Here is a 16387-nt window from a genome sequence, read left to right on the forward strand (position 1 = left end):
GATTTAAGGACACCAGGTCAGAGTTAACTTCACAGTTAAGTGTAGTGTGAAAAATACAGTACCAAAACATACAAAGAACTTTGCGTTTTAAGTCAAACACCAATTCTTAGATAGAATCTCATTTTCTGTAAATGCAGTAATCTCCATATTCTGACTTTTAAATTGTTAAATTAAATTATAGTATATATAATTTGGTAACTTTTATTAAATTTAAAAAGAACATTAATGACAGATATTATGTATTTATCTCTATCTGACTATATCATAGGCAATGATAGTGCAACCTGTTATTAAACACTTGCCCAATATATCCCATTAAAATCTATTTTCAGTTTACCTGTAACTTTGCCAAATTTCAGCTACAGGTATTAGCTCCAGGCACATTTATTTGGAAAATGTCATCCAAAACACTTTGGCCATTTAAAAAAAAAAAAAAAAATCAGACTAGGAGAAAATGCATTGTTTTGCCCACATTAAAACATTCTTTTTTTGTTTTGATCTTTTCTTTCAGAAGCTTTACTGCTGCTATACTTTGAACTAAAGACTTGAGACATGGCAAGAAATGACCATTCTTCTGGGCTCTTCATTTTACAGATCACATGCTATTTCTTTCAGAAAACATAATTGCAATAGTGTAAGTAGCAGTAGGTGAGTGAGGCACCAGCTCTGAGTACCATCTTCAAGGGGGGGGCAAAAATGGCAGCTCTTACTGATGATCCAGTCACTACAGCTGCCCAGGGCAGAAAATTTTCCAGTTTATTATAATGCATGAATAGGAAGCAGCTGAATTAAGGTTGAAAAGGCAAATTTCATTCTTATTTTTCCCAACTTTTAAAGTATTCAACTTAAAAAAGTTTTTTAAACATGTTTCTCATGTATCCCCTTACAGATAGTAATAGCAGTAAATGTCTTATTTTGGAAAGTGGACTGTGTAAGGCTATAACATTTTGGAACAGTCCATTGTTTAAAGCTGAATTTAACATGGCAGAGAGCCGAAGCAAAAAAAGCAACGATTCAAAAACCATGCCCAATTAGTGAAAACAAAATTCATACAAGCTTTTCTTCTTTTTTATTTAGAAAGAAAAAAACAAAACTAATGTTTTTGTCTAGCAATCACTGACATGTATGGAGTGGTATCTTTTCTGAAAACAAATAGGTACTGACTGCTTTTATAATCCCATCAAAATAAGCTTCTTCCTTTGGCCATAAGTACAAAGCCTACTGCTTGTTTGAGGCCATGTCTGTTTAAGGCAGTCACTGGACTTCAGACTTAGTAGAAGATGAAGCTTCAAAGACATCATCTTCAATAGTTTCTTCTATTGGTTTCATTTTTGCTGAAGTTCTCATGTAGGGAGATGCTCGGCCTGCAGCAATTTCAAAGAAAAGAGAAAGTTAAATTGAAATGCAGATACTGTTTTTATATATATGTGATAAAACAAATCTGGCAGGTCTGATGATCTGCCTGAACATAAAAAAATCTAAAGTAACACCAGCTGTACCAGGAACTGGGTATTTTCTCAGGGAAATTTAATGCATTTGACTTTGGTACTCAGTCTTCTAGATGTGAAGCACCAAAAGGAGATATGAATCATTATCACCTTTAAGGACCAAAAGTTTCAATCTATACTTAGGGAAAACTCCCTTTGAGTTTAATACAAGTCTTGCCTGACTAAGACATAAGATTGGGTTCTTGGCAGTACTGTAGCATTCAGTAATTTGCCTGAAAAAATAATGGTTGGGTTGAAGGAATAAATCCCAAAACAGTATTGGATCTATTACCAGCAGTCATAACAAAATTCTTAAATTCACTGGGAGAGATCTCAGCTGGAGTAAATGGTCATAGCTTCACTTCTTAAAAGATCATGAGATAAAATACACTAAACGGTAGGATGACATTCAGTAGCTAAACAACCGCAATAAAAAGACAAGGGGCATTAACAACTTTGGCTCTATAGCCAATAACTGAAATGATTTCAGTGTTCCAAGAGTCTTCTGACAAAGCAACAATTCATAATGCTTTTTAAAACGGAGCACACAAAACTCTTAAAACAGAATACACAATCAGACGTATCCAATTGTTTTGTCCAGAAAAACAAAACAAAACTTCAAGATTTCACCTATATGAGCATTTATTGTACAGTGACATTTTCACCCTGGAGATTTAATCAAAAAATTCCCTTTAAAATTAGTCACCTAGGGCTATTCCCGTGATCTGTTCAGAAAATTGTGTTTAGCTCCCTGTCTTCTTTGGATTCCCCCTCTAAAAGTTTAGCCCTGTGCTCACAACTGGTGCAGGCCTCAGGATAGTACAAGTATATAAACAGCTTGCATATGATGACTGAAAACAGTAAGAAAATCTTTTAGAGATGAAAATACAATCCTAAAAGAAAATTGGCAAGCAGCACACAGTCATGACAGCCAGAGGCCATCTCAGTATATGTTGAGAATAAAAACATTTATCTTCAAAAATCCTTGCAGTTGTAACATATGGTTAGAAGTGACATTCTTGGTATAGAAATTACTTCAACCGATCACGTATGCAATAAAACTCAATTACTTTTACTACCATATCACCAGTGAGCTCTTGTCATGGTCCTGAACTCCCTGGTGCTACGTATTGTACAAAGAACAAAGAAGTATTCTCTCCTCCCAAGGAGCTTGCATTCCACGTATAATGTTTTTGTAATACAGTGTTCAGATTTACAGTTACACTCATGCAAACACTGATAGGTATTAATTAGTGGTTTTAGTGCATTAAATATTACACATTTTTATGCAAATGTTTATGATTTTAACAGTATTTACAAACTACTTAATTAGCTGTCATGCAGAGATCATTATGTATTTTATTAAACATAAGGCTTATTAAAGGCTGCTTTCATATTCTTAGTTTAACAGGTAAAGTTTTGGGGTGCAGTTTAGTCCACGTAGATTTCTAAATCCAAAATCTGTGGATATGGTGGTGGATTAGATATCCAAATGCCTAAACAGCAGATGCAAACTGTATGTATAAAAATGGCCACCTGATAATTTAGGCTGAGAGTTTCCATTTCTTTTCTTTTTTTTTTAACTGCTTATATAAGAATAGATTATCCAAGATAATGCTCCATTGTTTCAGCTAGATGAACAAATTCCTTAGGGGGATCACCATCATGTTAAGGAAATTACTGATAATTCTAGGGCTAATATGAGCAAAGACTGAGATGCTTTACCTTAGAAACGTGGAGGCACAAGCCTGCAGAACAGGGTTCGGAATCTGTCTTAATACTGTAAAATTGTTTTGCCCCAGTGAACGTCTTTGCTTTCTCCAAACACTGGAAAATCTCCAGGGCATGCTCTTAGCCTTTGTTAGCCAGATGTGCAAGAGCCTTGGCTCAGCCCTGAACCTGGGCCTCCCATACACTAGTCTCTTGCACTGTCTCCAGGTCCTAAAGTTCAAATGCCTATTAAAAAGGCATTTCCTGTGAAACCCTATCCCGCTTTTTAACCACATTCTGGGTACTGCATATAAAAGCGCACACACTATGGTAACACCAATGAAAGCATTACCAAAAATAAATCCTTCTACATTCTGTTTTAGTTTAGAAAGTTGCAAATACAGAATTCAGAGAAATGAGCAAAGTGCTTGAATTAATTAAACTGGATACGAAACAATGGAGACTACAGCACCCTGCATAATAATTATTTTTAACCATCAACATGCTTATTTTATAGTACTAAACACATTAAAAGACAAAATTAGCTGAAATTGCATGTCTGCTCCAACCCAATTTTTTTGTACTTATATTTTGAAAAAAAGAAACATTAAATATTCCTTCACTAGTAAGTTGTGCGTAGATGGATCATATAGTTCAAGACCAAGCATGAACGCGTCATGAACAAACCCCACTTTAATACCTTTTTGAGGATGTTGAGTTAATATATGATCTTATCAACAGAAAGCATCATGCTGCATACGACCCACTCCACAAGCATTATAGAACTCTCGTTGGTTATTTCCTTAACATAAGAGCAAACAGTTAGGGTTTATTTTAGTTAATTAAATTCATAACACAGTTCTATTAATAAGTAGTTATATTATTATTAAGTAGTTCTAGTAATAAGTATCTTTTCCTCCTTTCTGTTAAAACACTAGGAAAACACCCATAAACACATTTTTTTAGAAATTAATTGAAGAATTTGTATTTTGGAATACCACAGGAAAGCTATAATCTAAAGAAAAATACATTTAACTCCATGAAAAGAAGAAATTTCAATTTTTGTGAGTATAAAGTACTTGGGAGAGTAGGATTTTTCTACATTGTAATAATCAAATATAATACAAATCTTTGTACTGGGAAGCTTTAGCCCACACAAGAACTTGTCACATAATAATGAGTTATAATTTATGCAGAGCCTTATTCAAAGAAACTCTCTTTTATTGCTGTCTCCTAAGGCAGAAGATATTTTTCCTGCTCTGCTTCTCCATATATTCTGGGTTTTGTTTTGTTTTTGTGTTTTACTAAGAAAACATGCTTCAGACTGAAAGGAACTGAAAATATTGGTGAAGTATACCTTAACATGCACGTCCAATGGAGTAAAAAAACAAAACCAACACTTACTGATTACACTTCACACACAGAATCTGCTATATGGCTATTTAAAATGTAACAGTGGGAAGCTGAATGGCCACAATTTTGCTCATGTTGTTTTTGAAACCTGCAGATTCAACTGTGGTTCTCTATCAAACTAGCCTTCAGGCAGTGCTAATTTCCAACAGTGGAACTGTGTCATAAGAACACATTATTTAGGAGTAACAGATTGCACAACTACTCCAGGCAAAGAGTTTAATTCCCTGGAAGCACTGCAGATCAATGAAACAACTAATCCCCTTCTATCACTCTGGGAAGCTCAGGCACCATGTTAATCAATAAGCAAAAAAGAATTGTTGGAAGAAATTATATTGAATAGCAGTAGTACAATAGATAAGAGGGCTTTACCGAGTAGTGTTATACACTAGTTCACCTTATATAGAATAATACAATTATTTCTGAAATAGATGACCATTTAGATTGGTCTAAGCATTTTGCAGTTAGTTCTGCAAGAGAATTTTGGTTTTAGCTAACTGCTAACCTTCTCCCAACTGCCCAAATACAATCATGCAATTTGTTTCTTAAACTGGAGAAGTAGTGACACAAGAGAGAATTCAGACATTACTGTAGGTCAGTGCCAACAATCAGATCTTTCTAGAAGATATATAAAAAGGGTTATAAAGAAAAATAAATCTGACTTGCAACTAATACCAAAGGGTGCCTATACATGAGCAGTGACTGCTCTGACATGCTGTAATTCCCATGTGTCAGAGCAAACTCGATTAAATAGAGTCTGCTGGAACATGGCAATTACTGGGCTTCAGCAGCCTCCTGTGTCTAGTGTATCAGTACTCCCATGCTTCAAAATGGTGGTGGGGGAGCTTTATCTAAAGCTCATTGAACACGCCAGGAAGAACTGGGGCAGTGCTGGTCACACAGCAGCACTGGTGGTGGGGCTACAGCAAAATTTGGGGTGGCTGCAGCCCCCTCCATAGCCCCCATGCTGAGCCCAGTCTCCACTAAGAAAAGCCCAGTGCAGCCCCAACTCCAGCCCACCTGCCCTGCCCAAATCCGAGGGCACATGCTCCCCCTTCTCAGGGTGCAAGGAGCAGCAGGAGACGCCCCGCCACCCCAATGAGCCACGGCTTCATCCCGTCCTGCCCTGCCCCGGCTGGGCAGTGCCTGCATCTGCCCCCTACCTTAACATGGGGGGTGTTGATCTGCCCCCCCGGCTCTTTCCCTCCCCCCTCCCCTTTCACAATGGACTTACAAGCTGCACGCAACTCTCCATACTGCTGGGTTCTGCTCTTTGCTGCCTGCGTGCTTGCATTGGGCTGATTTCCAATATAGCCAAATTGCTTTATATCAGTACTGATCCGATATTGGACCAATGTATGTATTATCATCACTGTCTCATAAACTGGTATTAGATATCTCAAAACTTTATTACAGCCTTGTGGTGTCAGTAGCTACCATTCAAAAATCAATATGCACCATCTCTAACTTTCCTATAGCTTGATCAAAAAGCTGCTTAACAAAAAAAAAGTGATACACAAAGCGCTCCTGTTCCGCTTGCACTGAAGTCAATAGGAACTCTGCAATTGTTAGAGAAGCTGCACACAAAATGTGTATCTCTTGTTTTGGAGACTCACGAAGAGAAGATGCAGAGGAAGTCCCACGAAGAAACTGCTGCAAACCATCCTCACTGTCACTTGAGCTAGCCATACTGTTTCTCATCTGCATCACAGAGAGCTGAGAGCAAAGACTTGGCTGCCGATCCATTTTCTTTGATGTCTGAATTAAAAAGAAAGAAAAAAGTTTAACATATACAAAGTGCATTTTAAAGTAAGAAACAAATTAAAGCAACTCCTACTTCTTTACTAAACTCACTGGGTTCAAGTATGGTTGTGAAAGTCGGAGGTGTGCTGCAGCAATGGCTTTCATACAAAATACATTTAAATATAAATGATTTAAATTAACATTTATAATTGTGATTTAAATCAGCAAGCAAAAGACCTTGATTTAAGTTAGTGATTTTTATGATTAACTAAGGTTACAAACTGGCCCTTATTTTCCTAAATACAGATTAAATGCACCACATAAACACCTTTCTTTCTTGATCTCAGGATCTTCTACTTGCTTCTGCTTAAATATTAAATATTTCTTAAATATTACAGTATATATCTCAATATGTGTTAGGTGCATGTATAAGACAGCAATTAACGGCATTTATGACTCACTTCTATTACATTTTTAGTGTTTCATATTAATAATTGTTTCTCATAAAATGGATAATGTATCATCAATTTCCCCACAAGTAATGAAGATACTTTCAAGAGCTAATGCAAATTTATAAATGTACATTTGACAATGCATCTCATCCAGATTGACATGTAAACTACCAAAATGAAGGGAAATTTTTTGATTGATGTCTTGGATTACCTTGCCTAAGAAGGGCTTGTGTTTTAAGATCTGATTTTGAAAAAGAGAATCTAAAAAAAAATTCTAACATTTAACTTCAAGTATTTTTGTAAACATAACAGACATAGGTATGTTGAAATCAACAGGGATTAGGTCCCTAAATTACTTTGCATAACTGGACCTAAGAGTGTAATCATGTAGCTCTTGCTAGCTCTGATGCAGCAGGGGGCAGTATTGGCACTGCTATATTGCTACAAAATGCTGCAAAATTGTTCCTCAAACTATTCTTGCTAGTCTATATTGAGGCAAAACAGAAAAAACACTGCTGCTAACATTTGCAGAGGGAAACCCATTGTACAGTATCAGTAGCTGGTTTTCATTTTGGACTATTTCCCATTAAGTTCACAACTTTGATCACAGCAATTGTAATATGACCAATTTAGGAGATATTTTCTTTTATGAACAACCTGATGAAAAGGACTTTCTCATCTAATAAATCAGAGTGGATTAAAAATATGAAATCAGATCTGAAAAGACTAACCAACACTGTCACTCAACCTACTAATAATTGGAATATTTACGCAGTAGAAGACAAATGCTACTTAAGTAAATTGTTTATTGAAACTCTGCAGTGACTACATAAACACAAATAACCATAAACCATGTAAGGAGATGGAATGTAAGCCAAACAAGATTATGAATGTCTGAATTTACACTAGAAACTAAACGGTTGGATCCCACAAAGATTGGTCTTCCAGAAGTGTTGTAGCTGAAATGACAATTGGTCTTACTAGTCACTTGAAAGGACTTTGGGTGCTTCAGTTTAAGACACAGGCAGACAAGGCTCTTTGGGGAAATGTAATATCTTTTATTAGACCAACTAAAAAAATTGTTCTTTGCAAGCTTTTAGGCACAAACACGCTTTTTCAAGCACAGGGTGTCTGCTGATGTTTTGTGTTCTCCTGGATGGAATAAAAGCCAATAATAAAAATGCAGGTCTGTGAAAATGCAAGTGCATGTCAGTGAGAATCAGAGGCCATGGGAGACAATAGATGTGTGACACATGTGGAGGAAGCGGGGAATGTTGACCTGGTGACAGAAGGTAGCTGGTCAAATGTAGAGAGGTTACCTGGGGTTAAAGTTCAAGACAGTGATTCAAAAACAAACAAACAAACAAACAAACAAACAAAAACAACCTAGGCAGATATTGTTTAAATTTAGAAAGTACCTAAACTTGCTAGGCGCCTAGCGCCCACCTAAACCTGATCTGAATCCAGCAGGTAAGTGGCCCAGCCTCTACGTCCCTTGGGAAACCTGATCTGGTAAGTATGCTCAGAACATGCCTATCACACAGTATTGGGTTCTGGCCAAAACACAGCAGTCCTGGCCAGTCTGGCTAGCGACAAAAGTTACACATAGACCGTTTTAAGTGATTAGAAACTGGTTAAAACCTGTAACAGAGCAGAAGCTCAGTGCACATAAACCAGTTTCAAAAATGGCCAAAACCAGTTTGAGATAAACCTGGTTGAATGTAGCATCAGACTTAACTGATTTGGGTCAAATCGGTTTATGGAACTTCTGTCCCAGACTCCTTCCTGGTTTCAGTTAAATTAGAGTCCCCCAGCATCCCAGCATGCTCTGCAGCCCTGGCTGGGGCTGTGCTCTCTGCTCCAGGGGAGGAGGGCTAGGCCTGCCCCACTGCTCCCTAGCTGGAGCACAGGGGGCCCCCAAGGTGAAAGGGGCAGGGAAGAGGTTTATTCCCCCCTCCCTCCCCTGTCCCACCATCACACCTCAGCCAGGGTCCGACAGGCAGCAGTCCCTGCCGGGCATTCCTCCACTTGCTGCTCCAGTGCAGGGGTGTGGCCAGTCCCGGCAGCAGCCTCAAGAGAAAACTGGCCAGAGGGGTTAATTCTCCCCTCCCTGTCCCACCGGCATGAACCTGAGCCGGGGTCTGCCTGGTGCTCCCCCCTCATCGCTGCAGAAGGGGTGGGCCAGCCAGCATGGCCCCCTGAGGCAAAGGGGGCAGGGAGGGCGTTTATTCCCCCTCTGCTCCTGGGGCACCACAGCCAGGGTCTGCCAGTCCTGATGGCTGCCTCCGCCATTTGCTCCCTGAGTGGGGTAAGCGGTGGAATAAGCTCCTTCCCAGGGGGCAGGGAACCCCCTCTCTGCCTCCTTCACCTAAGGGGGCCATGCCAGCTGTCCTCTGGCCATGCCTCCATGCCCACCCCTGCTCCTCGAGTGGCGAATGAACCTCCTGGGGCAGCAGCACCTATCATGGTTCCCCAGGAGTGCAAGCCTCTTTCTGGTGAGGGGGCTGCACTGCAGGTGGGAGCAGGGTGGGCAGACTGCACAGGGCAAGCAGCAGCACTGGGGCTCAGAGCAGTGGCCATAGCCCCCCCCAGTCACTGCTACTTGCCCTGTGGCCTGCGGTAGCTCTGCCCGCCCCACTCCTGCCCACAGTGCAGTCTCCCTGCTGGAAAGAGGCTTGCAGTCCTAGGAAACAACGACAGGGAATGCTGATCCATGAGGGTCACTCCCCACTCGCCACTCCAGTGGCAGGGGTAGGGGCATGTCCAGAGGCTGGCCAGCATGGCTACCTTAGGTGAAGGAGGCAGGGAGGGAATTATTTTCCCCCTCCCTTGTGCCTGGCAGAGGGGGTAGGGAAGGAGCTTATTTTGCCACTCACCCTGCCCTTAGTGATTGGGGTTGGGGCTGGCAGACCCTGGCTACAGTCCCGATGAGACTGAAGGGGGAAAAAAACTCCCTCCCTGTCCCCATTGCCTCAGGGGGTCATGCCCCCGGCCCTACAACAGTGAGGGGGAAGCACCAGGTGGTCCCTGGCTCGGGTCCATGCCAGTGGGACAGGGAGAGGGGAGAATTAAACCCCTCCCTGGCCAGTTCACTTGAGGTTACTGCCAGGGCTGGCCATGCCCTCCCCCACCCCCAGCACAGCTTCCCTGCAGCCAAGGCCATGCTTTAGCTAGCACCCTCTGGCTTCTGGCCTGACCCACTGCAGGCATGTGCCTGCATTTTCACTTAACTCGGGGATGTCTGGTCACTTACAAATTAGTTCAATGTAGGCAGGTTAGACAAACCTGCAAAAGGTTGAATCAATTTGGGCTCTGGCTTTTTGAATGTCTGTCCCTAGCCTCTCACTCAAAAGCATAAGAGGAGAGAATAGTGACGGTGCCTACCTTTTATGTAACAATTTACACCACCCAGGAAGTGGGAGAATTTAAACCCTCATTTTCCACCTTCCAGGAGAGTTCCCTAACCAGTAGGACATATGCTAGGCTGGGTGTAGATACCTACCATCTAACGCGTGTGTGTCCATTCATTTGGCTCCTTAGGCTAGATCTGGACAATAGTGCTTCTTGTGAGCCAGATGATCTATTTTCAGTGGCAGGACAACAGCTTACCTGCACATCTCTGGAAACCAGGAGGTGAATGTTTCTGCCTTCTCCCCCTTTTTCCCTTATTACTGATTTTAGTTGCCAATGATGACCAAAGACCCCAGATTCAGCGGCTGGCTAAGGGGTGAGGTGAGCAGTGGTGGCATTCACCCTCTGGGTTCAGAAGCCATGCCAGTCACCCCTACAGACTACAATTTAGCCCATTGCAGGTACATACAGCCCACAGCCTGCTGGTTTGGCAGCCCTGAGCCAATATAACAAAAATTCTGTGCTGTGGCACTCAAAAAATGTACATTTCGGGGGGGCAGAAGGGGGTGTTCGGGTGTTCATGTGAGGATGTATGCATGAATTTCATATCTAAATGAGCAACCTTAGGAAAAGAAAGATGCTATAAGATAGGCCACAATCTAACTCAGAGGTGCTTTTGGCCTCACAGGCCAGATGAGTGGCAGAGGGCCAGTGTGTGAGCCTTGTTGAGTCCTGTGTGCCAGCACTGGATCCTGGAACCAGGTGCCACTCCCTCCTACCCCCACACATAAGGACTGGACTCTGGGGGGCCCCCTCTGGGTGCTGCCCCCCTCTGGGCCCCCTACACTTGGATTGGACCCTGAGCCTCAGCACTGCTCCTGCGTGCTGGGACTGGGGCCCAGGATGCAGGGCCCATCACCCTCCCCACCTGGCTCTACATACTGGGATTGGGCACCTGATCTGGCATGCAGGGCCCAAAACTTTGAGAAGCCTGGATGATAACGGCACTGCAGGCTAGATCTGGCTGTTGGGCTGGGACTTGACCATTCCTGGTCTAAGTTAACAATATAGTAAGTGTTAGAAAACAAAAGTCCAGCAACTTACCTTATCATTTAATGTTGGGTCATTTAATGAATAGAGTTTGTTTGTAATGTCTTTACCAATAAGGTATCTGAATATTTCAAACAGAAATGGTTCAGCTTCCAAAAAATAAGTCAACCTTTCTCTGGACCAGCACAGGAACTTGCAGTTATCATCAGCAACAATGGTGACCTTAAAAAAAAAAAAAAAAAGCACGTGTACTCAATTAGCATCATGACACTGTTTGAAAACATGTTATACTGGCCATGTCTACACATGCACTTAACTGCAGAGTAGACAAATTAGCCCCACAGTAAAGCGCCACTGTCTACATGTGTGACAGTATTAGGCTACAGTAAACTAATTAACGCCACAGTAAATTAGTACTGTCAGAGACTGTACCATCTTATGTTGGGGCAATTTACTGCAATTAAATGCATGTGTAGATGATGACCATGGGTGCAAACTGCACCCAGTAAGCCCAGCCAGCCAGGGGCCAGACTCTTACCTGTCGCCTAGCCACAAGGCTTGGCACTTTCAGCGCTCTCATGTCCCAGCCAGCTCCTTTGCTACTGCCACCCAGAGCCTGGAGCTGACCCCACTGTGCCTTTTGCCAGCTTGGTCCTGCTCCACCTCAGCTCAAATTGCTGCTGTCCTGGGCACATGGGTAAGTGCTGCACCAGGAAATAGTTGACTCCAGATCAAACTGCTCCAGAGTGTACTGCTTCACATTAATTGCACATATGGCACCTACTGTATTTTATTTGGTTTTTCCATAAAAACAATAATTAAAACAATAACTGGCTTTTTATATCCCTTACTTACAAGTACCTCCAAGCCTTAAATTTGTTTAGGTTTTTTTTGTTTCATTTAATTATTTAGGGACACAGGAAGGGTTTTCAGTTGAAACTTTTTTTAAAAGAAAAATTTAAGAAGATTTTCACAAGGATAATAAGGATATAAATGGCTCATAAGGCCATCCCTGCAAACACATTTATAAATCGCTTTACTTATATAAATAGCTCTATAGGTATATCTACTCATATTGTTTCTTAAAATAGGAACAATTGGTAGTTTTCAAAACTGATATAATGAGAGATTTTAAAAGTTTTGAAATCTCATACAAATTATTATAGCCTGATTTTGCCTGACTTCCTATAACTCAGGACTTTATAAACATAATCTTCTAAAGAATCAGTTTGATCCATCAACAATAGCACTGCTTAGGAGCTTTGGGATAAATCTGCATCCTCTTTTCAGAAACACCATTAGAAATATATAAAGTCTTGAACAATTCTGTCATATTGGTCAGCAGAGGGCAGTGGCACACAAATCAGCATAGTATAGGTTAGTGTCACATATTTCAATGGAATATTTGACAGACACATGCATCTATTTAAAGAAGGAATGTTGTGGCTACTTAATTTGTATATAATATTTGCAAATCTTTTATCTCAAAAAAGAGATTTAAAGTTCAGGGGGTTAACAATGCTATGACATACTCTACAGAGATTTTAATCATTTTAATAATATTTTTAAGGGCTCACACTTGAGAAGAATACAGGCATTCCTTGGATTTATGATACAAATGGTTCCTGAAAACAGCGTCTTAAGTCATAACATTGGAACTCGGAACTGATTTTTCCCCATAGGAAACATTGTTATAAATGGCAGATTGGTTCCTGAATCAAGGCCTGATACCCTATTTTCACCAAAAATAACCCAGAATTTTATAGTCAATCAATTACAGATGAATAATATAGCTACATTAATGTATCTATATTGCAATTGTATTGATTTGGAAGGACTTCTTTGAGGTGACTTTGCTGGACTTTTTGACGGGCTCCTGGTTGGACTTTTTGAGGGGTTCTTGGCTAGATTCTTCTCAGGAGTCTTGGCTGCAGGTTCTTCTGGATTCTTGTCTGCTTTCTTAAAGACAGTGTCCAAGTAAGTTTGGACAGATGTTCTCCAGGGAGACAGATGACAAAGCAACTCGTTCGCTGGCATGGCATCACATCAGATAGTTTCATAGTTGCTAGGGTCAGGAGGGACCTGAACAGATCATCTAGCCTGACCCCCTGCCACAGGCAGGAATGAATGCTGGGTTCACAAGACCCCAGACAGATGATCAACTTCTTGAATTTGCCCAAGGTAAGGGCGAGGACCACTTCTCAAGGAAACTGGTTCCAGATTCTGGCCACCCTAACTGTAAAATATTGCCTCCTGCTCTCTAACCTAAACCTGTTCTCCATCACCTTATTACCATTGTTTCTAGTCACTCGGGTGGTGCTGGGGAGAATAGGGCTCTTCCTATTTGCTGATGATACCCCCTGATGAGTTTGTAGGCAGCCACCAGGTCCCCTCTCACCCTCCTCTTGTCAAGACTGAACAGGTTCAGGTCCCTCAGTTTCTCCTCATAGGGCCTGTCCTGCTGCCGTCTCACCAAGCGGGTGGTCCTCCTCTGAACCCTTTCCAAGGTGGCCATATCCTTTTTAAAGTGCAGTGCCCAGTACTGGACGCAGTACTGCAATTGCAGCCTGACCAATGTCACACAGAGGGGGAGTATCACCTCTCTGAACTGGCTTCTGATGCATCTTTGGATGCATGACAAGGTATGGCTGGCCTTGCTGGCTGCAGTCTGGTATTGGCGGCTCATGTTCATCTTAGAGTCAATAATGACTCCAAGATCCCTTTCTACCTCTGTGTTTTCAAGAGGGGAACTCCCCAGCCTGTATGTATGCTGTGGATTCCTTCTCCCAAGGTGCAGCACCCTGCTGGTTGCCCCTGAGCATGATCTCCCCTGCTGGCCCCCCACAGATGTGCTCCTTGATGATTTTCTCCAAGATCTTCCCGAGGACTGAGATGAGGCTTATGGGCCTATAGTAACTTGGGTCCTCCTTCCTCCCTTTCTTAAAAATGGGGACCACATTAGCTAGTTTCCAATCCCCCAGCACCTGGCCAGATGACCACGAATGCCCATATAGCCAGGCCAAGGGCTCCGCAAAGACCCCTGCCAGCTCCATGAACACCCTTGGGTGGAGGACATCTGGATCTGCAGATTTAAAAATGTCCAGCCCTTCCAGAAGATCCCTAACTACCTCTGTGCTGACCCAAGGCCTATCAGAGCTATCCCCGATATTGTCCCTACCTCTGGCAGGAAGGATGTCCCAGACCCTGTTCAAGAAAACAGGGGCAAAGAAACTTAAAAATATTGGCTTTGTCATCTGGCATAGCCACAAGGTTACCATATGAGTCTTGCAGGGGCCCTACATTGCCTGGTGCCCTCTTCTTGCTCTCAATGTACTTGAAAAAGGACTTTTTGCTGTCCTTAATCCTGGATGCTACATCAAGCGTTGTAAGTTGAAACTGATGTCAGAAAGTTGAAACAGGGTGTGAATTTAGAAATGTTGTAAGAGTGAAACGTTACAACTCAAAAGGTTGCAAGTTGAGGACTGCCTGTATTCATTTGTCAATGTAGGCTACCTTATAGAGGGAAAAGATTAAACATGTATCTTGCATGAAGGTAGATGCAGAAAAAAAATTTTAGGATTAAAGTGAAGGAAAACTATTATCATCTTGTAAGATAAGGGAAGTTTTAGATGCCCAACCCAGTTCCCTTCAACAGTATTAATCAACAGCTGATTATCTTGTAACAAAGATTGTACTGAGAGGAGTAAAAGCAAACAGGATTTCTGTCTGGCATAGCAATTAATATATCTTGACAAGCATCTTACCCTGGCATTATGCCTAGCTCTAGATTGGAACATATTACATCAATCACTGATTTTAGCTTCCCTACAGCAGCTAGCTCCTTTTCTGCCATGATAAGGCCGTGGGTATATCAAGTTCAGTCACAGTCCAGTAACCAATGCACATTCATAGTTAAGAATAACAACTTGTTAAGGGAACAGCAAAACATCTAGGTGTTGCTCTCAGTGTTTGAACAAAGCAACGCTATCTCCTTAATATTTTCTTACCTGTGGCATACTAGTGCATAAAATTACTTAGGGGTCCTTTAAGTTGTTCAGAAACAGAATATTTTGTTAGTGGAAATGATATTCCAGCTTAAGTATCATTAAAAATACTATGTATTTTATATTAAAATGCATCTTCCCTAATGTATTAAGAACAAATACAGATTCAGCCAATAGAAATGTGGTTCCTAAGACAATTAATTCATTTCATTTTGAGATGATCTTCAAACTCCTATTATGTCTTCATACTTGTAATTCTTTTATTTTTTTAAACTATTATTATAAGTAATACCCAAGATTGTTGTAACTGAAACCAAAAAACAAAGAAAACATTTTTATTTAACCTTTCTTAATACTTTGTTTACTATCTTACTGATACATATAAATCCCATTTAAACTTGTCTGTCCTGAATAAGGGAGCACTTTTTTAAACGCAGAACAACAGTTTATGAACCACAGAGGAACATAGCTTTTAAAGAGCCAATACTGAGATCTGTCAATGAACAAGTCAACAGAATTTTGCTATGAAGTACCTTGGCCGGGGTTATCTTTTACATACCATTAAGAAAGTTAGTAAAATCACATAAGCCAAATAATTCACTGCACATAAAATTGATTCTTTTAACATTTTCTTATCGTTTATTTTCAGTGACAGCCAAACCAAAATGTACCTGGAATTTCTCACCCCGGTTCATCTGAGTTGATCGAAATTCAGGAGAATCTATAAAGGCACAGGGGTAAATATTATGCAGGAAATGCCCTCGATAAGCGACCTTCATTCTGGTGACAAAAAATACATTACAAACACTATTTGAAAATCATGTAGTTAAATTATTTAAACCAAAATTTGATTATGACTATTGATAATGCAGACCTGGGAGAAGCCATCAAGACATCTATAGCTTGTGAAATGTTCACCAAGCACCTGATTTAGTCATCTGTCAAATAATGTAAGTTTTGGCAAAATTCATATCGATTCCAATGGGAGCAGGATCGTATTCTAGTATATCCTGCAAACAGTGATGCTATTTGTAATAACATCAAAGTTGCTGCTAATTTAAAATTGCCTAACATACTGATATAATCCCCAAAAGGTCTGTGTTCAAGGCTAGAGTTCTAGAAATGAAGACGACACAGAAGGCAATGTCCAACTACCAAAATACTACAACAATCAGAAGAT

At 40.9% G+C, this 16387-nt stretch overlaps 1 protein-coding gene across 3 annotated transcripts in view; it reads right to left on the bottom strand.

Moving 5' to 3' along the window:
- Positions 1–1046: 1046 nt before the first annotated feature.
- POPDC1 (popeye domain cAMP effector 1) overlaps positions 1047–16387 on the bottom strand; it is a 54437-nt gene continuing 39096 nt past the window's right edge. For 2 of the 3 annotated variants that reach the window (XM_090037274.1, XM_090037284.1), the window contains 4 exons: positions 15879–15987; positions 11258–11425; positions 6224–6365; positions 1047–1364 (listed from right to left, as the gene is read on the bottom strand). In XM_090037274.1, coding sequence (XP_089893400.1) covers positions 1255–1364; positions 6224–6365; positions 11258–11425; positions 15879–15987 — 529 coding nt within the window. In that variant the 3' untranslated portion in view covers positions 1047–1254. Of the gene's footprint in view, positions 1365–3897; positions 4000–6223; positions 6366–11257; positions 11426–15878; positions 15988–16387 lie in introns of all 3 variants that reach the window. The other variant, XM_090037279.1, reaches the window with a different exon arrangement.

The sequence above is a fragment of the Crocodylus siamensis genome, chromosome 1 (genome assembly GCF_052110815.1).
Source record: "Crocodylus siamensis isolate JL-2025a chromosome 1, ASM5211081v1, whole genome shotgun sequence".
Taxonomy (NCBI): Eukaryota; Metazoa; Chordata; order Crocodylia; family Crocodylidae; genus Crocodylus; species Crocodylus siamensis.